At 38.5% G+C, this 26264-nt stretch overlaps 1 protein-coding gene across 3 annotated transcripts in view; it reads right to left on the bottom strand.

The window, feature by feature from the left end:
• Positions 1-26264, bottom strand: part of CRACR2A (calcium release activated channel regulator 2A) — a 54596-nt gene that overhangs the window by 3252 nt on the left and 25080 nt on the right. The window contains exons 7-17 of one of the 3 annotated variants that reach the window (XM_027634078.1): positions 23385-23480; positions 18687-18874; positions 16714-16785; positions 15029-15074; positions 14122-14213; positions 12509-12833; positions 9773-9841; positions 7567-7699; positions 5652-5733; positions 4437-4551; positions 2678-2779 (exon numbers count right to left, since the gene is read on the bottom strand). In XM_027634078.1, the coding sequence (XP_027489879.1) occupies positions 2678-2779; positions 4437-4551; positions 5652-5733; positions 7567-7699; positions 9773-9841; positions 12509-12833; positions 14122-14213; positions 15029-15074; positions 16714-16785; positions 18687-18874; positions 23385-23480 (1320 nt within the window). The remainder of the gene's footprint in view (positions 1-2677; positions 2780-4436; positions 4552-5651; positions 5734-7566; positions 7700-9772; positions 9842-12508; positions 12834-14121; positions 14214-15028; positions 15075-16713; positions 16786-18686; positions 18875-23384; positions 23481-26264) is intronic. The other 2 variants (XR_003526107.1, XM_027634086.1) reach the window with 2 other exon arrangements.

The raw sequence follows: 26264 nt of genomic DNA, 5'->3' as shown, positions 1-26264 counted from the left end.
CTAAAGAACAGGTAGGAAAATTAATTATTACTAAAGAGAGTTGGGTGATTTCTGTCCTGTAAAGTAATATCACTCTGAGAATAGTTCCCTCATTAGCAGTATTTATATAACAATGCCACTGACAGGTTGACAAAGGAGACACTGTAGGAACACACAGAAACAGTGCTCATCCCATGAAGCATATATAGTCTGAAGTCAAGGCAGACAAAGGCATTACTATCTTACACTCTGAGGAAGAGTGACAGAGAAGGATTTATTGACCTGTTTAAGATCTCTCAGGAAACGTGCAGTGTCAAAATAAAATCATTCTGAGTATGAGCATGCCTGAGCAGCACCTTTATCATAAAGCATTTTATATTAATAATTGTCAGTGGTTACACTAATCCATTGAAATAGAACATTAGCTGTTCCTGGATGCTCACAATATGTCTGAATACTCTATGTATTGTGCTTATATGATCTCTTGATCAGTAGATCGAGCTAAGCTAAACAGAAATTTGTTAAACAGAGTTTTCTTTCTGGATCCTCTGCTGAAAAAGTCAAATGGACTTCCATGATCCCTATGGTCATTCTATTCCCCTTTCTCAAGGTGTAACACACACTGCAACTACCAGTCTTCTCAAATGATGAGGACTCTCTTCAGGCTGCCTTTCTTCCTTTTAATAACAAACCATACTGCCTGCCTTGCAAAGGAGTTACGTGAATTTGTAGTACACTGACTTACAAGGTGTTGGACAGAAGCAAAACAAGGGTTAACACAGCTGGGCTGGAAGGGCCTCTGAAAATACACATTCCTTTCCGACTACAGGAAAAGCTAGGTAAAACCAAACCCATCCTGTGAGATGTTGAAACAGTTCTTAAAACTGCTGGACTTCAGGGTCAACAGGCTAATCTGATTCTTTGTCTGCACAAGAACAGGTTGTTTTCACCAAATATGGCTGTATTTGTATCATCTCAGCATCTAGTCCAGTGTATTTTGGATCATGTGTGAGTAATCACTGCAGGTGATTATTCACAAAGTAAGTAACTCAGTTGCATTCACAAATAGAGACAGTGGTACGTGGTTTCATAGGCATTACATGGTCATTTAGCAAGAATTAATATTTCATTAAAATTCATGGTTATTATTAGCTCAGCAGGCAAATTATTATAATTTAATTATATCTATGCTGCTTTTCAACTAATCCATTGTCATTAATCATTCCTTAACTACCTCAGGCAGCACATTCACACATTCAAATGAGTCATTCAGATCCATTCATTTGCTTATAACCATCTTATTTGACAACTTTCTTTGTTTTACTTATGCAAAACATTTTATTTTTTTGCATGACATGTTAGAATTAATAGCCTGGTGGGCTGTGAATTCTATATACTAGAATGATTCATCTCTGTTTTAACTAGTACAATTTTTTTAGAGAGTGAGATGACACGTAAGACACCTACTCTCTGTCCATTTAGCATTTATGTGTCACTTGTTTTTTCACAGAAGGATTCAATGTTACACCCTGGAGTCCCTTCCAGCCTCCCGGGTCTCAAAGCTATTGGCATATCCATGCATAAAAGAAAATAAAGCTGATTTCCCACAGGGAGAATCTTTGAGGGATAAAGTTCAAAACTGATACTGCTCTCCTATTAAAACAAAATAATAGATAGAAACCTGAATATGGAGGTACGATTTCAAAAGGCTGTATGAATAACCAGATTAAGATAAAAAGAGATCTGGCCCTAATTCTTTCAGTTACAGAGAGGTGCCTAGCAGCAATCTTTCCTGGAAGAGAAATTCAGCTCCATTTCGAATTTTGAAAATACCCTTTTTGATTACTAGCAAGCAGAGCTGTAAATCTATTTTCAAAGGAGAAACACGTAAATATGTGAAATCCAGCACATTGTTTAATATAGGTATATTCCTACCAATTCAGTTAATTTTTCAGGAATATTGTAATGACTTATTATTAAATAAATGAATATTCTGCAGGCATTGATGTTCAAACTATATGCACTGCATAGAAAGATTCAAAACAAAATTTGATAGGCATGGTACACAGGCATATAAACAAGTATCTGGTATTTGCAGTCCCTTTAATGCTTAAATTATGCCCATGGATAACCAGTGCTGTGGTAGATGCAGACTGCTAACTCATTTTATCTCCTTGACGGAGAGTTACTAAAAGTAAACATGTTTTCTACTCCTACCACAGGAGTAACAGATGGTCTTCTGTGGTTTTACAGGAGGTAGGAGGGAGAAAAGGTCCCCAAATTATCTCTCTGTTAAGAATCCATCCACAGAGAAAAGGAAGAAAAAAAGAGAGAGAAAAAAAGAAGGGAAGAAACAAAAGAGAGAGAAAAAGAGAAGAGACACAGGAGAGAGACAATGAGAGTGAATTCTTAGATTTCTTTTTTTTCCACTCACTTTTTGGTTTTTTTTTTGGTTGGTTGGTTGGTTTGGTTTTAGGGTCTTTTCTTTTAACCTACACAGTGTTATAACTACTATAATTATCAACATTTACATCACTGAGAGCTGAATTGATGAGGGTGATGAGGTCCCTAATCCTTAAAAATACTTGTCTGATCAAAATTAATCTGTGTTTCTATGAATTTAGATACATTTAAACTCCATTTTAAAACCTTCACCTTCAAGCTTTGTAAGGGGTTCCCTAAGTACAGGGAACCTTACCTTAGCAAGATGCTCTCCCATTCCCATAGGGACCTCACGTTCCTTTTCATTATCAGTTTTATTACCCAACAAAAGGACAGGCACATCCTCCCCAGTTGCTTCCTGCAGAAGAAAGAACAAATATCAACTGAATGAGGCACTGTATTTAAAAATAATCACAGATCAAGAGGATAAAAACTAACAAATGTCACACTATGACAAGACATTTAAGACTTAACCCATGAGCCAGGTAAGTGGCACTTTACTTACAAACATGTCAGGAGTTAAAGTTGGATAAAAGACATGAAAAAGACAGAATGCTTAGATTACACTAACTTGGCATTTTTTTAATAACAGCACAGAAGCTCATTAGACTCTATATTAAAATGGTAGAGAGAAAACCACCATATTACACAGGTTCAGTCATTGTGTGTTTATTGCCATTGCTTTTCTAATTACATGGCCAAGAAAAATAATGACAACACCTGGGTACAATTATGCCAAATGAATTACATGAAATAGTGGAGAAATACACAGAATAGGCCCCCAAAAATACACAGAATAGACAGAAATCAAAATTCATTCTGAAAAGGGTTATAATTATCACAGTGAATGCCTTCATAAAGTGGGCTGAATGCTACAGCAGTAAATGGACTTGGCCGTATGTCCAACTTAGCAACAGTTTGCAGCAAACAAAATTAGTCAGTAAAGAAGAGTGAACTATTACAGCTTGGAAAAAGGTTTTAACCACAATATTCAATCTTTCTGAATCAAAATCTAAAAAGCTCTTTTAGCTTTTACCATTCTGAATTAAAAGTCACTGATTTATTAAGATCATATATTTAATAAGGGCCTGCTCTTATCAAATGCATGCTAACACTACTTAAGTAAGACTACTCATGTGGAATAACTATGCCTGTTTGGAAACATTTGAATGACTGAGTCCTAATTTGAACTCACAAAGCCAACTCTTGGTCTTTGTGGAAAACAGAATATTATATTAGAGCACATGCCCAATAAAATTGGGCTAAATGATCTTTACATATCAATTTGTTCCTTACTTTTTCAGTGAGCAAACAGGAAGTCACACTTTGTTCTCACTATGACTCAGCCCTTTATAGCAGCAGCCTGAGTTTTATTTTTTGTTCTGGCCACAAGCAAATTCAGCTGCTTACACTCTTAGTATGTTTTAATTTTTAGTTTCCTCAAGTCACTCAGCGGCATGGTCTAGGATTTTATTTTCATGTGGCTGAAAGAATGATTCCCAGGAAACTGAACCGTCTATCATGTTACAGTTTCATAGCACTAATGTAGTACTTTGTAGCACTTCAAACCATATTTTTAAGTTTATGGCTTATGTTCACAATATAGACAATTTCCCATGAGCTACATGGTTTGACTTGGCTGTCAAACTGCTAGTGATGATCAGTGATCATCAGATCACCATCACTGATCCAAAGCACCTCTCAACACCAGCAGTGATCCAAAGGGAATCATGAGCTAAATTACCTTTATGAGAAATCAGAGTATTCCACGCTGGGATTTCCCCACACACATATCTGAAGTCCTTAAAAGCCTGGAACTATGATTCTTTTTCACAGATAGAGATTAAAAACACCTTTAGTGGTAACTGTGCAGACCAAACTCACTAGCAAAAATGTACTTGTGACAACACATGAAACATGCTGCTCTCTGTGTTTTGCCCTGCAAAGAGCCCTTGTTCAGAAGAAGGTAGAGAATAATGACACTTGAGTTTAGATTTAAAGTTACGTCATGTTACCTCAATGCTTATCAGCCACTGCCTGACAGCTGTGAATGTGTCTTTTGCTGTTATATCATACATCACAATGACACCATCAGCTTTTCTGAAAAACTGCTTGGTAATACTTCGGTACCTACAAGTAAAAACGTGTTTATAGCTCTCTTCAACAAAAGCAACAATCTGACACAGAAAAATTTATAGTAATTCCTCCCTCTCCCCTCCATCTCCCAAAGGAATATGTTGCCATACAGTTTCTTCTAATCATCACCTTAGTAAAGGTTAAAGCCCTCTTAACATGGTTCACCTATGCATTCAAAAATTCCATAAACTAGACAAGAGAGAAGCTGTAATATTGATCTTCACTGCAGATCCTGTTTGAAAGGTGAAGCTTATTATAAATCACAGTAAGCAATCCCATTCTTCTTGAAGCACCAGACCCCACAAATTACTACAAAGACAAATAATTTGCTTAAAAAGAAAAGGCTTTTTAAAAAAAAAAACTGTTTGGAAAAGTTCCCCCTGCCTTCTTTAATTGTTTCTGGGTTAAGCTGGAAAACCAGTTGCATATCTCCCCTTCTCCCACCCTCTTTCGTTTTAAGATTGGAGGAGAAATTTCCTCTTCGTTAAATGCTCTTTAGTAACAGAAAATTACACAGCAGGTAAGGAGATGGGGAAAGAAATTACTGCTGAAAACTTAAAGAAATTTGGAGTTTTTTGACTAAAATGGGATTGTTTTGGTAAAAAAACCCCTCTTTATTATCCGTTAAGGCATTTTCTGTCATATAAATAATTCTAGGTGTATTTTAAAATCAGTCTTCCTCCTAAAGAAATTGTGCGGTGTTAAAATTTTTAAGAGTTCAAACAAGAATCTCTTTTACAGATTGGCAGTTTTTCAATGGACTTAGCAGCAAATCAGCACACTACTGATGCAAGGGGAGGATTTAAACTGAATCCACTGGCTCTATTACGAATTTGTTCCTCTCCTGAGAAGCAGGATTAGGTCCATGCTTACTAATCTTCAAAGAGATGATTCAAGGAGGCAAACCCTTGAAATGTATACTGGTTTTGACTGGGCTAGAGTTAATTTCATCACACAGTCTTCATCTCAAACAACGAGTTTTGTCACTTTCACCCCTCCAATTTTCTCCTCCATCCCATTGGATGGGCGAGTGAAGGAACAGCTACACAGCTTAGATGACTACTAGGGTTAAACCACAACAGAATGTTTCTCACCGTTCCTGGCCAGCAGTGTCCCAGAGCTGCAGCGCTACTTGGGTATTATCTACTGTGACAGTTTTCACGTTGTAATCCACACCTACAACAGAAACGCAAAGTAAGTCGTCTCCTTATATGCCGTCTGATCTCTGAAAAATGGATCCAGCAAATAGCAAATATTCCAGAAAGGTTACAAGATAGATATTACATTAAGAATTATGTCTATAGTCTCCAACTATCAGAGGACAACAAGAGCTTTGATTTGTCTGAAGTTCTTCAGTAATAAAATAATGAATGTTAATAGCATAGTTCAGTTTTGTAAAAGCTGTAAGGTAAGTCAATTTCCAAATTAGGGAACATGAGCCAAGGGTCCATTTGACAGTCCACACCAGCCCAAGCCGTTTAGCCTGGAATTCATGCTGTATAATTTCAGTTGTATGAAATTTGTTAGTTTAGTCAGAGGTAGCCATATAAGCACCTTCTGCAATTAGTGGAAAAACACAACGCACAGCACAGGGGACAATGGAACCTAAGAGAAATGCTGAAGATAAATGGACAGAACATGTGGAGAACCTCCTACCTACCCTGTTCAGAACGCAGAAGATGAGCTCGCTACAGTTACATGAGTCCCCTAATTAAGGGGCTAAATGGAAGTGAGATAAAAATTAATTTATCTAAACTTTTAAATGAATCCTCTCCCAGTTTCCCTAACCTGTGAAGATATAAGTATCTTCTGGATATTTATAACAATAATTACAGTCTTAAATGTCAATCAGTCACTACCTCCTCCTAATGACAATCTGTATTTTCTTGTATCACAATGTATGTATCACAAAATCACAGAATCATTGAATAATTCAAGTTGGAAGAGATCTCAGTAGGGCATCAACCATTTCTTTGGGGCCATTTTCCACATCAATGGGATTTTTGCCACTGGCAGTAATGAAAAAGCATCTACGTCTCCATTCCTTCAAAAGACAATTACAAACTCTGGATGGAGGACATATCCATTGCTTATATCTCAAGGAAAGAAATTTGAACTGTTCTGTAGAAATGCAATGAGAACACTCTTCTCCATGTTGTTCACTTGACTTTTCAACTGCCTGTATCTTGCCAGCCATAGTCCACACCTATGAAACTCATTTATGTTAACATTAAAAACCAAAGCTATGACAAATACTTTCTTGCCATTTTCTTTGCAAGAACCCTGGATGACCAGCCAAAATATGAAAAAGGTCAGACTCATTCCTTTTCTTCTGGAAAATCTGCACACACTGTGTAAAATCTCAGAGTCTAGAGAAATGTATTAGCCACTTACAAAACAACATGGATAGGACATAGCATATAGGTCTACAGGATATATGAATAGACAATTGCATATAGGTGTCTAAGCTCCCATTCCACTTAATAAAGATGCGGTCAATGAAAACCTAGAAGTCTAGGAAATTACTAAGTTCACCTTGAAGTAGGCATCAAGGGTCAGGTTAATTGGTGCCTAGGCTCTTCCTTCTGACTGGATTAATTTGGAGAGGATGGCAGGGTAGAATTCAACTGTTTGCTCACAGGCACCTAGTGCTATCTGAGACGCTCTTTGGTAATCAACATATCTGTTTCAATATGGCAGAACACCCAGGAGACCTGCTCTCTTCCAAAGCAGTAGGAGGACAGGATATCCATTTCAGAATAGTGAGATCTATAAGGAAATTCCAGCTTCACTGAAATCAGTAGGATTTCTGTGATTTATTTCAGTGCTGCCAGGATTTCACATCTCCATCAATTATCTGCTTCACAGCTTAGGAGAACTCATTTTGCATGTCCTACTTATACAATATCTGTATGCTTCTGTTTTATAACACAGGGCCTAATCTCAGTAGAAGCCGCTAAGTACTGTTGGAATAAAAATAATAATAGGAATAATGTTTCTTAAACTTACCTACAGTAGCAGCTGTGCCTGGGAAAAAACGATCTTCACAAAATCTTCTTAAGAATGAAGTCTTTCCCACACTTGAATTGCCCACAAAAATAATCTTGAATAAGTGCTCTGGGACAGAGTTTATTCTCTCCTCCTTCAAGTAAGAGCAAAAATTAGTCCCAAACTGTTCTATAAATCTTGTTGCCTCTCCAGTTTAAGGCTGAGATGAGAAAAAGAATAGTTTAAATCCTATCATGTTCTCCATTACTCATGAAGCAATATTCTGTTTCTTAAAATAACTCAGCATTTCAGATGTTTGCTATGCATCATTCTGGATCATCTGAAGTGCAGTGATTTGCACTGAGCTCTGGAAGTATACTGAATATGAACCTTTGCATGACACTGCATTGAAAAATGAATGAAACTGCCAAAATAAAATAGTTTATGTTCATGGCCACAAATCAAAATTTATAAAGCTTCACACAGCTCTGCTCAGTAGCTTCACCCTATACCAATGACACAGAGGAAGCAGCACATCTTCATCTACATAACAGAAGCAAAGTCATAATTTTTTGGCTTATGCCACCAGATTCTTCTCTCTGCTACTACCATGGAGCCAAGAGCTTCCATCCAATTACTGCATTTCTGCATCTGTTGAACATTACAGGCAGAAGCAGGGGGGAAATAGAGAGACAGAGAGAGAATTAGACCAGTTAATCAGGCTGTAAACATTCAGCTATGATTCTCTCATTTCATTTTTTAAGTAGAAGGAACAACGATTTGTTCTGCTTATCCAGGTCCTGTTTACTGCAGGCTAAGCTAAATGAATGCTAGAGAGAATATTTATATCCTCTGTCAAGTAGGTCATTATTGCTTTGTATGTAGATCAGGAGTTGCTTAGGGAAAAACACTGTAGCACCAGCTGGTTTGCAGGGGGTGCCCTAGCAGGTCTCTTCTATTTTATTTAAAGGTGAAGGAAAAGGGAGTTTGAAAGTTTGTTTGCAATGCTGCAGAAGGGGAGCAAGATCATGATGGTATTGGCATTAGTATGTTGAGTTGGGGGCTGTGAGGAGGGAAAGAAGGGAGGGAAAGGCCCTCTGCCAGCCATTTGAGGTGCAGAACTCTCAAGACTGCTGCCTTCATGAAGACATAAGAACTGAATTCACTGCCCAACAGTCCTTTGAATGAGATACTGAAGTCTGGACTTGGAAGTGTATTCTACGAATATACTGTAGTCTTACAGAAAGAAGAAACAGAGAGCTGCGCTTATTGGGGAAAAAACCCAAACAACAAAACCTCAAGCTGCTGTCTTCCTTAGTATGAAAAAAAATAAAATCATTCACTGCTGGAAATTTCGGGGACAAAAGTACATGCCTCTTTCATGAGCTGGGCTAATAGCCCATTACAACTATACAGAGGTTTCTTATTCTCCTTTCCTATTAAAATCCCAAACCCCACTGCAACTATATGCTACTAGTAGTACACATACATTTATATAAAGTACATTTTCAGTTCTGCTGAAAAACATTCCCAGCTTATTAGACTGTGTACTCTGGGAAATTAAAAAAAGTTAACATACAATCATCAGCTTGGCAGCATTTTCACAGTGCTTCTGAGAACAATAACTAAATATATGGACTACATGACCTGTAATACCTTGTCCCTAGTGGTCATACACACCTCAGTAGCACTAAGACTCAAAGACACCAAAGGCCTTCAGCTCAACTCCCAGCATAAGTCATTTTCACTGAGATGTATCAACTCCACTGATGAAAATAACTTTAATAATCAAACTTGATTATAAACATGCATCTGAACACTATACTAAGGGATAAGCTACTTCACACACACTTTGCTTTAACAAAGTGCTGATGGCAAAATGGAATAGCAGTGGATGCGAATTTAGTTTAGTTTACAATGCAGTCTGAAAAAGTCTTCCCTAGATGGATCTTTTGAGTGGTCCTTATCTAAACAGTACTCAGGTCAAGTGACACACCTAGCTTTTGTGCAATTTAACACAAATGTGGAAGATGACAGGTATAAACCCAGTGGTTCATATTCCATATTGAAATAACAGAGGGGAGAGGAATTGCATCTCAGGCAGAGGTTTTGGACAGAACATTTTGCTTTAATTTCCATTATGGTTCCTTCAGGTGTTTTCCCAATCACATTTCTGCTAATGCTAACTGCCACTTCATCTGTATAGCCACTCAGAAAAATGTTCTACCTGATTGTCAACTCCCAGATTAAATGGCAGTTGTTGGACAGTACATGGCTGGTGCAGACATTGGTTCACCTGTAAGATACAGTGGGTCATAAAGGATTAGGAGTTAAATTACTGTGAATATATGGTGAATAGGAAGGCTTAACGCCAGTAGCTAGGAGCCTGAGTTCTGTATAGTAAGCAATGAGATCATGGAATGAAGTAGTACAAAGCCATTATACACAAGTGTAAGGAATCATTCTGCCCCCTTTGCACAAGTATTTCTAGATCCTACACTCCCTTGTACTGCACAGCTTTTGGGCAGCAAAATGTAAGTGAAGAGAAAGACTGGCTGCAGAAGACAGCCTAGTTGACATGTGGCCCTGAGACTCATACCTCTTAACTCCTGATGCACCAAGTAGCGAGTTACCTTTTTCTGAAGCTTTCTTCAGCTCCAGTTAAGCATTACATGAAGAGCTGACCTGAAAACACTTACTAATTGAATACCACTTCTTCTAGCTCAGGCATGCTGTCGGGAGAGGGAATAAGTGTGCAAGGACTGTATGGAACAAGATTGCTTTTGATGTCTAAATCTCATATTCAGAAAGTGGTGAACCCAGGAGCCATCATTTAGGAAACACAAAGTTGTATGAGAAATTCATCTGACTGAAACTGCAGCACATATGGAAGGAGACAATGAAATACTCACACCAAACAGCAGCAGTCAGACACTTACACAGCACAGAGACTGCCCTAAGCAATGAAATGCCATCAACTGAATAGTCCTTGGCAGGCCAAGAGAGCCATGCATGTACTTCAGTGCCACATGGATAGAGCTTACCAGAAAGGAGTATGCTGCTGTGCTGTTGGGGTTTTTTTTAAACTAAACTTAAAAAACAAACAAACAAACAAACAAAACAAGCAAAAAACCAATCCAAACTAAAGGCTGGGCTAAATCACTGGCATTTCATAGAGAGAAAACAAACAAGGAATTCCCAGTTCTAAGTAACCTTTGGAAATTAACTTCATGTTTACCCCCACCACGTTTCTTTAGAAACTGAAACAAAATGTTTTCAACAACCAGGTGTGAGAAATTTTATGGTTTATTCTCTCCACTCCCTGCTTGCTGTCAACTGCTTATGGGAAAAAAAGTATAATAAGAAACAAGATCTAGTTCCTACCCAGCTGAGAGGATGTGCTTTCAAAGGGCATGACTGCTGAAACAGAGCAGGCAGGACAGGTTTGTCGTAGCTGCGCAGGATGAGGTATCTGACATTTGCTGTCCTAAAGTCCAATGATGCCATCCTTTGAAAATCTGATACGAAGTAAGTCATACAGCAAGCAAAAAGCATTCATCGAATTAAATAATTTCAAAAGATGAAGCTCTCTTCTTTATCCTAGACTTTTTATTAAAAGGTACCACTTAGAAGTTATTATATAACCATGGCATAATTCTACCAGAATTTTTAAGATATGCTTGCTTCTTCTAAAAGAACTATATAATTATGACCAAGCAAACCTCTTTTTCCTATACTTTAATCTTTTTGATATGTGCTTCAAGAATCTAAAAATGAGTAATACCTAACAATGATACTAAAATTAGAAAACAAGCACAGCTAGCTCTGAAGCAATAGCAGTGCAAGCAGAACTTTAAACTCATAAGAAATATTCCTTCCAGCATATAGTTGTAAGGATTATTATTATTACAGCATTGTGAATTCATTGCTAACATGCATATACAAGATAGAGCTGTAAAAAATATTGGATTTCTACTCACTAATTAAAAGTCTTTTAAAAAATAATTTAAAAGTAATTATATTTCTCTCATTATTTCTCAGATAATGTAACAGCTATCAAAACTGACTCAAAATTATCAGAATACGAGAAATACCACTTAGTAGCAAAAAAAAAAACCAACAAAAAAAATTTTTTCAGAAAAAGTCTTGCTTCTTTTTAAGACCATTGCTACCTTTCAGTGGATATTCTTGTGTCATCTATTACAAGGCTTAACTTCACTTTTCCTAAACAGGCCTTCAGACATAAGTCTATGCACACACTGTCTGCAGTTACCGCCTTCAACATTTATCTGCAGTATATTTCCATCTCCCACTGGCTTATTTTGTCATGCTTCAACTTAAAAACAGAAGACTAAATAATTTCAGATTCTAAGAATAACACCCTTCAACACCATTTCATGCTTTCCAAGGTTCTTTAGAATAGAAAAGAACAGGACAGTTCCAGTCAGATGGGACCTACAGTGATCATCTAGTCCAGTTGCTTGACCACTTCAGGGCTGACCAAAAGTTAAAGCCTGTTATTAAGGGCATTATCCAAATGCTTCTTATCCACTGACAGGCTTGCAGCATGGACCACCTCCCTAGGAAGCCTGTTCCAGTGTCTGATCACACTCTCAGTAAAGAAACGTTTCCTAACATCAAGTCTGAGCCTCCCCTGAGGCAGCTTTGAACCATTCCCATACATCCTATCACTGGATCCCAGGGAGAAGGCATCAGCACCTCCCTCTCCACTTCCCCTTCTCAGGGAGCTGCAGAGAGCAAAGGGGTTGCCCCTCAGCTTCCATTTCTCCAAACTAGACAAGCCCAGAGTCCTCAGTTTCTCCTCACAGCACATGCCTTTTAGCCCTGTCACCAGCTTTGTCATCCTCCTCTGGATGCATTCAAGGACTTTCACATCCTCCTTAAATCATAGGGCCCAGAAATTCACACTATACTCAAGGTGAGGTTCCCTTTGTCCTCTTACATTTGACAGTGTTTCCTTCCCTACAGGTTGCTCTCTAGAAGATGAAGGCGAGTGTTCCATTGACTGTTCTGTGTTTTTGTTATGCACTTCCATCTCAGAAGTACTGTCATCTTCCCCAGTCCATCTGTTCAGCTGCTTATCAACCAGCCTGTCAAGAAGCTGGGGTAGGTGATCTTCTTCAATTGATATTATTCTTTGGAGACGTGATGTTTTAGACATTCCTCCAGTGATTCCAGCGTCAGGCTCTTCAGAGAGAACTCCATTCAGTCCAGCAGAATTCCTTCTCTTTGAGTTATTGAAAATATCATCTTCTTCAAATAAATGGCTAGACAGAGAAAAAAAGAAAGTACACCACAAAAACATATTGGAGCTGGGCTCCTACTGTTTTATTCTAGTGTAACTGAATTTAATCTCCCATGTTTTTTTACTACTCACAGCAAGCATAGTAGATTCAGTCCAATCTCTACTGAAGCAGAATTAGACATGAGATTAACCTCAGTTCTAATCTCATGGAATAGCTGAAGTATCTCTACTGTGATTTTCTCATTTGCCACTCCCCACCTCCATTCCTGAGGAATAATACAGCCTCCCAACCCAGATCCTTTCTATGTGTAACCTAATTCTGTCTTTAGCAGGTAGGAGGGACATGGGTTTGTTTAACATGGATTAAAAAAAAGGCTAAGTGGGGATTCAACAGAAGGAAGAGTGTAGATAAAATATATCCAGAGTCTTCTCAGGTGTGTGCAATGACCACAGATGCAAGCTGCAATAAAAGAAATGCCAACCTGATACAGAGAACAAAATTTCTTCAACAGACTGCTGCAGCAAAGGAACAGGTGCTCAAAGTGGCTGTGGGACTTCCACCCAGGTGTTCAAAAACTCAAATGAACAATGTCCTGAACAACCTTAACTAGCTAAGGAGTTAGACCTGCTTGAGGAGATTGTACTGGAGACATCAGAGGTCCTTCCTACCTAAATTTTAGCATGATTTTTTATGCCATAACTGCTTCTGCCAATGATGCTCCACTTCTCAGTACTGAACATACTAAACTGTACCTCTGAAAGCTTTCCCTCCTTACAGTTCATGACCCAGTGCCTTCAGGGTCACTGTCTTAGCTACTATTTCAAAGTGAAATACTAAGACTTTCCAGCTCCTCTCGACTCAAAGGAAGTGCTAATGTTTCACTGAGATTACCATCTTGGTCCTGTTGATTTCAAGTTTACAACCACACAGTTGAGAATCAAATTCTCTGTGTTTTACTAGTTGCACATCTCATACTTTACAACAGGACTGACATTCTCTGCAGTGACAGGAGATGGACTCTTTCAGGAAGTTACCAAGGAAACCATACCCATCATACATGGGGTAATGGGACAGCTTTTGTGCCTCCCAGCATATAGTCATCCACAATGGAGAAATCCCTTGCCTTTGCAGTTTTATGTGAAAACTTGTCACTTTATTTTCAAATTTCTTAATGAGCACAGCAATCTTATAGACACTAGAAATGCATGCTTTGAGAAGTCCAAAGGTATCAGAAAGAAAACATTCCTCATCTTCTTTCTATAAGCCTCGTCATACTCAAATAGGGAACACACGAAAAAAAACTTCTTACCTGTTAGGCAGCATCTTCCCCTCTATGTATTTCCCAATGACAGACCCTGATCTTTGCTTCCAGCTGGCTTTTGGAACACTTGCTTTGCGTTTCTGCAGAAATACAGAATACTTCTTACTAATTTACTTTTGTCCATTGTAGTTAACTGCCCTCATTCCTAATGCTTAAAGAGTGCAATGCATATGAAAGAAAAAAATGTAAAAAAAAATCCTGTGAGTATAAATGCTTTGGAATCCTGACTGATAAACAATCACAACAGGGAAACTCCAGATCCTGCAAGAATTCATCTGCTTTGTAAACTGAGTGGATGACAATAAAACACCATAATGTCACGAAAAAAAGTCAATAGATATATTTTTTACACCAGTAGTTCTTGTAGGACTAAGAACACAAACAACTGTAAACTAAACGACCTTAGTCTCCTTACACCAGGATTCTTCCAGAAATTCTTAGATACCCATTCTCTGCTGCTGTTTAAAAAGTTAATATGATCTGCTCTTTGTACCAATAGGTATTCACATACTGATTCAGGTACTCAGTTATTGTACTGTTGTATAAACATTTCAGAATATTAGCTACCCTTGACTAAACAGATTAACACAATTTAGTTGTTAAATTTTTAGATTATTTCATCCTCTCATGATTGCATTCTTAGTTTCTTCTAAAGCACATTCATCTCTCTCCAGATAGCTCCAACTTTATAATTTTGAACATGTAGCTCTTAAAATTGTTCAGCAAATTTAAAATCTTTTTTCAAGTGAGAATAAAAGATAATACAAATTGAAAATGGAGCAAGATTTAAGTAGCACAAAAGTCTATCTCTGGCACAGCCTTCTGATCCCCTTCTTTTGAGGCTGTTCTGATATGTGTTTGCTCAATGCTGGGTTTGAAAATAATAGTTGGTTACCTGTAAAAATATGTCACGTTCATCTCTGAGATGTTTGTTCATCTCTCTGTAAAGAGAACAAAAGAAACACTGAGGCCAAGTTTTAGAACTGCTGACCCTAATGAGCAGCCACTACAGCCTGAGTGAGCAGAAGCAACCTCTGTTGTCAGATGTTTCTACCTATGTCCCCATTACTTGCAGCGGGTAAGATCATACCATATAGAGTGGCCTATGGAAAACACACTGCAAAATAAGAGCCTTCTCTCAAGCATGTGAAATTTTTAGGTAACTTTAAAATGGAGCCTCCCAAAGGAAATGCAGTCAATGAAGGCAGGTGCAATGTATAGCCCATGCAAACTGACTGCTGAGCAAACAAAACCTAACATTGCTGCACGTTAATGAGAGGGCTACAGTTGTCTGAACATAGCTCCAAACTTTGAAGCCTATCAATAAAGAGAAAAAATGTTAGCTAACTTTATTTTGATAGCATTTTTCAAACAAGCATTTTGGGGAAAGAACATTTACTCTGGCTCAACTCCTACTGCTTCAGAAACAACAGAGCCTTTTAGCATGCTTTGTGTCCTGCAGCCAAGCTTCTACCACAGAACCAGCTTAGAACAGTTCACTGTTGTTCCATTTCACATTTGACTTTTGGAAAGGAGATTGTCCTGCAGTACTGAATTGCCAAAACAAAGCATATCTTTCAGGTGTACAACCTTCTACCATACGCCAGAAAAGGGCATAAAAAAGTATTTTGTAACCATTTTTGCTATCTTTTGTGTCATTATCCTATGGCAAGTTGACCTTAACTGGTTGTCAGATATGCAGTCAGCCACTCTCTCACTCCCTTTCCTCAGTATGACAAGGGAAGAAAATAAGATGGAAAAGCTTATAGGTCAAGGTAAGGACAAGAAGATTACTTAGCAACTACCCTTACAGACAAAACAGACTCAACTACAGGATGATGAGAAACAAAGCCAAAACTAAAATCACCTTTTCCCCAACCCCCTTTCTTCTCAGGCTCAACTTCACTTCTACACTCCCAGGTCTTCTACCTCCTTACCAATCCTTACTGGCACAGGGGCATGAGGAACAGTGGGGTTTGTGGTCAGTCCATAACAGCTTCTCTCTGTGGCTCCTTCCTCCTCACACTGTTCTCTTGCTCCAGTGTGGGTTCCCTCACATGGGTTACAGTCCTTCACAAACTGCTCCATGGCGTGCAGTCCTTTACAAATGGACAGCTTCAGTGTGGATCACCTACAGCCCACAGTTCCTGGCAGAAAATCTATTCCTGCATGGGCTTCTCTACATGGGCCAAGCTCCTGCCAGGAGCCTGCTCTTGTATGGGTTCTGTCAGGCTACCAGGGACTCTCTGCTCCAGTGCCTGGAGCACCTTCTACCACACCTTCTTCATTGACTTTGGTGTCTGAAGGGCTTTCTCACACATTTTTTTCTCACTCCCCTCTCAAAAGTGCTTTGCTTCTCATTCTTACAGAGGCTTTCCCAGAAGCACCATCATGGCTGTGGGTTTCTGCTGTGCCCTGTGTTGTGCGCCAGCATGGGGCAGCCCCAGCCTCTTCTCTCTGGCACAGAGACTGTCAGCACCCAGATACCTACACTCAGTACATATTCCAACATAATGTCATCCTTTAATGTACCTCTTTAGAATGATGTAAGAAATTTTTGAATGTAAGGTCTGTGTTTACCTTAAAAGATCCAGCTGCTTCAGAAGCCCTGACTTCTCTCTCTGTAAGGTTTCTGTCACTCGGTACACCTCCCTGTAATAAAAAGAAAAAATAAAAAGTTGTTCTAACCATGGTAAGAACACTGCTAAAATGCTTCCCCCTAGGAGTATCTACATTTGAGATTTCAGCTTTTCCAGACCTGTAGGTTATATTCTGCATGAATGGTTATTCACTTTAAAACAATTTATTCAATACAAGGCCTAAAGTACCACAGCAGTTTGAGTTAGCAGAGGAAGGAGTAGAGGTTCTTTTTTAAAAAGATATGTTTTCTTTTTTTACTTCTTCATCCAGAGAGCTTAATATATGTTGATACTGGTATTTGGAGCATTCAGAGAAGTACACTGCTGAAATACTTCTCACTTGTGGCCACTAAAAAACAGGTAATATTTTATGCAAAATTAGAGCTTATCTTGCTGCTGGAACCATATGTCAGGCTCACACACATCTACAATCCCTACAATTTCTTTCTAACTCCTGACAGTTATGCAGCCTTTTTAACATTATTCACTTTGACATAATGCAGTTTGGTGTCTGGCCTTATATGGTTTTTTGCCTTTCAGTGAAGCCTCAAGTTCTTCCTGTGCACTGTCTGAACATTACACCTGCTTCAACAGCTCAGGTCTTACCAGACTGATACAGATGTTTAAAGAAACACTGCAGGTGCAGTTGAGCAGGGCTGAACTCTAATTCCATAAACCACTATTGAATCCAAAGTGCTTTGTAAATGCAGTAGTGTTATTCATCAGTCTGACCACTGGGCAGATTTCCTTTGTAGCTTTAAAATCAGATCATTCCATATTCTTTGCTCTGGATCTGAAAAGAGAAGCCTCAAAGAGGAAACAAACCACCTTGAGGAGGAATATTTCTACCATCTACTTCCAAAACACACATCAAAAACATGCAAACCTAAAAACAGTGTGTTCTAAACATGGTGGCCATTCCTTAACAATAATTAAAGTAGTTCATTATTTAAACCCTCAAGAAAAAAATAAATATGTAATAACTAAGGAGAATTTGGCATAGAGTTTAAGAGAAAAAGAATATGACATTTGAATATGTTCTGCTCTACACTGAAATATGGTGAACAGCAAAAGCTCTGAGTTATACAGTTCATTGCTGAAATGTATAGAGTCTGGCTAGATATGTCTGGCATTCATATGCTCTCCATTGGTAGTGAGAGGGTTTTACAGATCCCTGAGCATTTATTTAAAATGGACTTCAGTGAACATTTCTGCCAACTACAGCTTCAGGGTAATATAACTTCTGCTTTGTGCAGAAGACTGGAGGCAAGGTAGGTAGATTGATATGTCACTTAAAGGTCATTTCTATCCCTCAAAATACGAATTGTAAATATTTCTTCCTAATTTTTTTTTTAAAATTCAGAGTCAGAATCTGAAATCCATAAATCTGAACTGGAACCTTCAAAATTATTAGGCTTTGTGTGAATTGTGACAAGCTATGTTTTACCTTGCTGGCCAGGCTCTCTGGTTAGAAATTACGTACTAGTCATACTTTTGATGATGAAAAAAGTAGATCCTAGGTGACTCATAGACAGAGTGCATTCTGAGAACCAAGTTTCAGATAGACTTAGCTTTGAGTAGGATGGAGCATCATGTGCCACAGCTGTAATATCTGTAAGGAATCCCACTGGTATTTCAAAGCTAAGACATTAAACTGATTTTTAATTCCAAATAACTTCAACAAATGGCAGGGGGAAGAACACTGACATTTTGAACACATAGAAAAAGATTCTGTAGAAGCCAGATATGCTGCAGAAAGCATGCTGAATTACTTGGGGGAAAATGGCTAGAACTGCACAGGGTGGTGGTTTCTGCTTATGACACAAGCTTAAATCACTGCATTGAATACCCTGAGAAAGAGGCTCACTGGCACACTAAGCAAATACATTAGAACTACTGCAGCTGGAGACTTACATTTCCTTCTCCTCATGCAGTCTTGATGCCTCCTTCTGAAGCATCTCCAACTGTTGTTGAGCCAGGCTTAGTTCATGAGATGTTCTCTCCAGATCTTTCAGTAGCTCCTGGTTAGTCAGCTTCAGCTTGGTGTTCTCTACTTTGGTTTCCTCTTTACCGCTGAGGAGTTCTGTACATTGATGCTCTAGCTGAGGTGGAAGAAAAGAGTGCAGAAAGTATTATAACTAACCAAGGCATCTTGGTTTTGAGGTTTTCAATTCAAATCTCAGAGGTTAGTTGAATAGGGAAGCTATTTCTATCAAAGCCAAAATATGAATAAAGCACATACAGTGCTCTTCCACTGCTCTTTGTACGGACATAATTATGTTACACAAAAACAAAGTCATTCCACTCTATGACTGAATTTCATCCAGTTCAAAAATGCACCAGGGCAAACTATAAGAAAAGGTGCTACAGATCAGTAGGACTTAGTTGATATTCACAAGTTGATATTAGACCATTTCCCACAAAGGCAAGGCCTAGAGTCATTCAGACATCTATCTAAAAACTGAATTAGAGCTTTTTTATTCACTTTTATATTCACTCTCCAAAGTACATCAAAGTAAAGATACACCTTCCCTCTGAAACAGGTAACAGCAGAAGACAGTGGTCTCTGGTACATAAAGAAGTTCCACCTGCTTCTCCCTGGCTAACTGAGTAAGTTTAGATGGCAAAGCAAAAGTTCGTATTAGAGAAGACATTGCTGACCTAAAAATATAAAAGATTTATTTTATTTTATGTATGCTTTTTAAGGGATGTAAAATGTACCACCTCAATCTTCCAGACCTGGTCCAAACTTACTTCCATCCCCTCATACAAGATTCTGTGCCCTAGATGTTAGGCCAGACATCCCCTGTCCCCAGTGCCTCCTTCTGAGACATTCCATCACACATCCCTTGAGGAACAAGAGATGAGAATACCTTGTGTATTATCTAAGCCATATAGTGCAAACTGACAATTCAAGATCATGGCAGTCAGCAAAAAGGCCTGGACAAAGAATCTTGGCCAGTCAACATGGAATCAGACCCATATTCCAGTCATGCCAGGCAGGAGACTCTCATAAGGGAGAATCCCCCTGACTATGTCAGCAGAAACAACACTGAAGTCATCTGTTTGGAAGTTCCCTTTCACATTTTTTATAATAATGTCCAACACAGGAATAATTACATTGCATTAAAAAAAAAAAAAAAAAAAAAAAGACTTATGAATGAAGTTTGGAAAAAAGTATTTGTATTACTCCCAAGAGGTAGTAATCATACAATCAAGCATGGAAGTTTTAATGCAATCAAGCTACCAATACTGTCTGCAAGAACAGATTTAATTATCAAAGTATATTTTCATGCTAGAGGAAGAGGCAAAAGTGACAGCGATCCCTCAATAAGGCAAACCTTAGACAGCACACATGGATATCCAAGTGAATGAAAAGTAATACCAGAAAATGAGTAGGGACAAGGTACTATAAAACTAGATCTGAATAAAGATGAATGTCACTTTCAGAGAAGTTCATTAGAAATTTAAAAACACATGTAGAAAACACTGCCAATAACTACACTGAGTAGTGCATTCAAATAAACAGGTTAGGTTGATAAATCAGAGGCAAAAAAACCCCAAACTAGCAAATACTGCATATCAGATTATCAATGGGCCAATCAACTGGTTGAATGACGAAAGTTTCAATTGTTATCAATCATCTGAATAAAATTATCCCGCTCATCACATCATCAGAAATAGTGAATTCCAGTAGTCTAACACAGCTTCTGTTCCATAAAAATAAAATGGTATAGTTTAATTTTTATGGTAGTATGAAGATCCTGTCTTCTAAAAGCACCCTTGTTGTGATTCATGCAAATTCATAAGGGAGAGGGGAAATAATAAATAGTAGAAATTACAAATAAAATAAAAATCACAGTAATATTATTAATAATGAGCAATGCAGTGAATAGAAAAGCAAAATATAAAATCAGATTAAAAATAATACTAATAAAAATAGCACAGACATTGTTTTATGTCCTCTGAGATAGGCAATAGTAGACAATGGCAGTGTAGAGAATACTCATAAGATAAGACTTCCTGATACTGTTGCCTGTATTGTTTGATTATACCAGGCTTAAAATTGAGTGTAAGCCTTTGAATAGCTTCTGTGAGTTTTTGCCAAATTTAGAAAAAACATACTTTAAAAAAACACACAAAAAGGTTTTTACAGAATTACTGGTTGATAACTAAGTTTTAAACATAGCTTTAAAGCAAAAACAAATAAAGGAAAATATTAAAATATAATCATTACAGAAGTATAATAAGTAATTTTTTTATATTTTTGCAGTTAGCTTCAGACTAAAAATCCCTGATCTGTGTGCCCCCACAGATATCTTCCAAGTATAGATTATTTCACTATAGTGTTGCAATGTGGTAAGCAGCCTGCATAAAACCACATTTATTCTGATCCATGATTGTACCAAACAAGGGTAATTAACATCAGGCAGTTGATTTCAGTTATGGAACGGCCTTTTAGTTCGCTCCTATATCCCCATTAGCTAAATTTCATAGAATCACGGAATGGCCCAACACCCTGTCCAGCTGAATTTAAGAGCGTCCAATGATGGGAAATCCACCACTTCCCTGGGGAGTTTATTCCAAAGGCTGATGGTTCTCATTGTGAAAAATTTTTATCTTGTGTCCAATCAAAGTCTCCCAGGGACCCATCACCCATGTTTTCCATGTGATTCTTTGTAAAAAGGGAATGTCCACCATTTTTGTAGCTCCCCTTTAAATATTGGAACACGATCTCCTCCAATCTTCTTTTCTCAAGACTGAACAAACCCAGTTCTCTCAGCTCTTTCCCACATGCCAGGCTTCCCAGTCCTTTAATCAACTTTGTGACCCTTCCCTGGAACCTCTCTAGCCGTCCACATCTATTTTGTATAGCTGGGACCAAAACTGAACATGATATTACAGGTGTGATCTGACAAGGGCTGAGTGGAGTGGAATAATTCCTGTTGGTTGATACAACCCAGCATCTTGGTAGCCTTTCTCTTCTGCAGCAGCACACTGTTCACTCATATTGAGCTTGTTGTCCACCAGGAGCCCTAAGTCCCTTTCCACAGAATTGCTCCCCAGCCAGGTAGATCCCAGCCTGTTCTGCACTCCTGGATTAAGTTTTCCCAGGTATTACACTTTTGTTTGTTGAACTTAAGATTCCTGTTAGCCCACTCCTGCAGCCTATGCAGGTCTTCCTGAAGGTTAGCTCTCTCTTCCAAAGTGTCCACTTCCCCACTCAATTTGGTATCATCAGCAAACTTTGTCAGGGTACACTTTTTGCCATAATCCAGATCACTTCAGAAAATATTAAGCAGCCTTGGGCCCAGTATCAACAATCCCTGCTGGACCCCTCTTGTACCAGGTTGCCAGTGTGAAAAAGAGCTATTTACCATCACCCCTCAATACCTCCTGTCAGCCAGTTCCCCATCCACTGCATGGAACACTTGTCCAGACCATAACACATCAGTTTCTCCAGGAGAATGCTGTGGGAAACCTTATCAAAAGCCTTGGAGAAATCCAGGTAGTGTGCACGGATTGCCCCACATCAACTAAGCAGGTTACATTTTTGTAGAAGGCAAACAGGTTTTTCAAGTGTGACTTCCCCTTGGTAAATCCACACTGGTTTTTACCAACCACGTGCTTCGACTTGCAACAGCCCCCCAGGATAACCCTAACTTGCATAGTAATAGTAAGTTAGAGGTTTGTCTCTCCTCTTATTCAAAGTACAGTTCTACAATTCCCATCAGCTTCAGCAGTACCTGGATTCATTCCTCAGAAGAGGATCTAAATACTACATACAACTAGGAAACTCCCCTCAAACTTCTTTTTCCTCTTCCTTCCCTTTCCCTCTTCTGCTTCTCAGGATTGGCACTCCCAAGCACTGCTGCTGGGAAAAAATTTTATATGTATTTTATAATCATATTCTACAGAGGGAATTTGGTTTACAGCATTCCATTTCAGCCCTTTAAATCCCTTTCCCTATTGCTAGTTTTTCCGGCACTGACCTTTCAGACACTTCACAGGAAGTTTACACATTCAGAAATACTCTGTTTCCCCAAGCAGGCCATGCATTTTAAGAAGTAAATGCATCAGGTTTTAATATGGGAATTTGACAAGCTGTTACCATGCAAGAGAACCGTGCATTGCTATAAAACTGTTATCACAGAGATATATCAAGAGCAGTTTGTTCAGGAGGGAGCATTTCGAGTTCATAGTGCTGAATTGTCTAAAACAAGTAAATGAGTGGTTGGTACAAGTCTGGAGCAAAGGTATACACTGGAAGAGACAAATCATTGCTCTCTGCTCGAGTTGTCAGGGTATTAAGCCAGTTCCTAGCACATTGAAGACAGTGAAATTCTGCTACATTTTCATAAAATTAACCTTCTACCTGGAGAGAATATCCAAAACATGTTTTTCATTATATCACATAAAAGGAAAATTACTCTACAAACAGAGGGTAACATTTTTCCTAAGCACATGACACAAAAGCAACAGAGGGTGACAGTTTGGCAGAATTACATCACACCAACTTGGAGTTTTAGGACCTGAAATAGTACCTAAATAAAATCACATGAACAAATAGGAGTGATCTACTTTTTAACTCTGAAGGATATCAGTTAGTACCCTTTTCTGTTTTTGAGCCAATTGTTCCAGTTCTTGTTCCTTTGACAGCAGCTTGCACTCCAGCTCCTTACTGTAGGACTGAAACCTCTCTGTGTCCTGAAAAATTCAAAGAGGAAATGAATTAACAGAACAGCACAATTGCATCAGCAGAAGGAGAAAAAGAATCAGGCATGAAAAGAATAGGTAAGCTTTCCACAGTGAAAATAATGAGATAGGGGTAGAACTCAATTTAGGGATGGTATCACTCATGAATCAAGATTCTGAGCTTCTGTAAACTGGTGTAGCCCAGCAACTCCAAAGAATGCAGCTGCTACGGAATGTGCTGATTGCACATGAGTAGGCATCCAGTCTACAAAAGGAGGCAAAGTCTTCTATCTTAGGCATGAGCCTTAGGAGCTTAGCCAATCTAAATCAATGAAGTCAGAATGTCTCCTCTCATTTCCAGCCACACATACCCTTATGTGTGTCCTATACATTAGCATTAATGTTCATTGATTGCAGCAGTGAGCTGCTTCTGAGAGCTAAACAAACTAAGAAAAAAAATAGCAATAGAGTGAGTAGATTTCTGCACATTTGTTTTCCTGAACTAGACACTGCTGGCACAGAGAAGTGATGAGAACGCACCAATGGAAACAACCTGGACAAATGTATTACGGAGTCTTGTGGAGTCATAGTGTAACTCAGATACAAGATACCAGGTTTGACATGGGAAATACAGGATACAGTACAGCAGCTCGGGTTGAAGGTAAAAAGGAACAATACCTGCCATGTTTAAAATCCATCACTAACAACAATTTGTCACAGATGTCCCACTGGTATAAACAAGTGATTGGGGCTTCAAGATCTGCCTTTCACTTTGCAATTACATCAACCTGTCCATTATCTAAAAATCCTGCAATCACTAGGAACTCACAGTCATATATGGAATTACTCCTTCAGACACTACCTAGCTGACACAAATCGTCAGATCTCCTCTGAGTAAAATCAGGTTCCAGCAGTACGTATCAGCTGAGAATCTGTGCTATTCCTCCACAATAGGCTTCTACTCTCCAAGGTCCCCAGGAAAATGCTTCTAAACAAAAATAAAAATTTCCTCAGGACAGCAGTGGTTCTTACATGCATTTCTCCTTCAGCAGTACATGTAATGGGGTAATCAAATGCATAATAATTGGCTTCTTCTGTGGAAGAATATATATCCAAGCGAGAAAGACAGAGTAACTGCCCCTTTTGTATAACCTTCAGTCAGCAGGGTACTAAGTATTGTAAATAGCTACAATTTGTACTTATTTGCATCTTACCAATTTCTTTAAATGTATTCTTCAAGAGCTGCTCTTCATTCAAGCTATTATAATTTCCCCTTTATATGGCATCAATGCATCTCTCCAGGCTGTAAAGTCTTTGTAAGACTTTGCATTAGAGAAAGAATTTAACAGCCAGATCCCCCCAGATCCCAAATTAGTCATGCCAAGAAACAATACTTCTTGAGTGTCTGGCAACCCTTAGTGTGAATGCTGACTACACTGTAAATAGCTTGAGTGGGAAGCTTTAATGAAAAAGCCTGAAAGAAATGGCTTTACCTCAAATATACAACTAATTAGGAGATCCAACAATCACTGCTTACTGAAAAGTCTTTGTTGTTTTAGAGGGTTCAATACCACTTCAGTTGTGGGGTATTAAGAGCATATAAACTATTTTTTCCACAAAATTGCTGTCAGGTAAAGTTGCAAATACATTTTATCCTTCAGCTGATATACAAACTTTATATAAAAAGTTAATCTCACCCACCGCTAAAATCTGCTCTCAGCTAGGAGTGCAAAAAGCTTGAAAATTTGAATCAGGTTCATTAGCGTGTGAGGCAAGTAAAAAGAATGGTTCCTTAGACAGTTGATAAAAGCTAATAAAATACTTGATATATTTAGGGGGAAAAAGGAAGTTTTAGATATCATATCTGATTGCAAATGGAGAAAATAACCATTATTTTGGTAACATTTTGTGTGTTGCTGAAACCCTATATTGCTTTCGTTTATATGGCTGATGCCAAGATAACAAAAAGGCATAAGCCAGTAGCTCATGATGGATTGTCCCAGGCCACCCAGAGCAGCTGGGGAAAATGCAGCATTTCAGTACTCAAAACTTAACTGGACAAGTCTCTGAGCAACCTGATCTAGCTTGAAAGTTAGGAGTTCCACAGGCTCCTTCCCACCCATGATTCTAAAATTACTCTCTCCTGAAGCATACTGGAAGTTCTTGTTAGTTTCCTTGTTTTACAAGAAAAAGCAGGACAGAAAAATCCAAAGAAAAGACAACAAATACAGTAGAGGAGATTTAAAGAAGACTTTGCAAGAAAAGGGAATTCGTTTTCAGGCGTTCTGGACGCACCATGGCAGTGACAAAAGGATCTGACCTATTTGCTATTTTTCAAATAGCTGTGGTGGTTTCAGAAGTTACTATCACTTGAATTATGTCTTGTTGCTCTTCAGTGAGATCCTACCTCCTCCCCAAAAGCAGAAACTATAGAATTCAACAGGTTTGGTGGTGCTCTGAACAATCTCAAAGAGCATTTTTCGTAATTGTGACCAGAAGTTGAAACTATAGCAACACCAGTGATACAATGTTTGTAATTTAAGGGATTTCCAAAAGAACGCCAGCTGCTACTGTATGCCAACCACTGAGTACAGGACATCAATGTTCCTCTCATCCAATAAGTCACTTAGTTTGAAGCTGCAGAGACCGGATCAGTACAAAAGTAACTGTGAGGGAAAAGATGTTTTTTCTCATTTTGTTGTGAAACACATTTTGTGGGCTTTGACACCCAGAATGAGTATGAAACCACCAAAAAGGGAAGCAGAATCCATGCCCACAATAACAAAGAGACACTCA

The sequence above is a fragment of the Corapipo altera genome, unplaced genomic scaffold (assembly GCF_003945725.1).
Source record: "Corapipo altera isolate COAL_440 unplaced genomic scaffold, ASM394572v1 0, whole genome shotgun sequence".
NCBI classification, from domain to species: Eukaryota; Metazoa; Chordata; class Aves; order Passeriformes; family Pipridae; genus Corapipo; species Corapipo altera.
The sequence above is the reverse complement of the archived record's forward strand: the minus strand, read 5'-3'. Positions and strand labels throughout refer to the sequence as shown.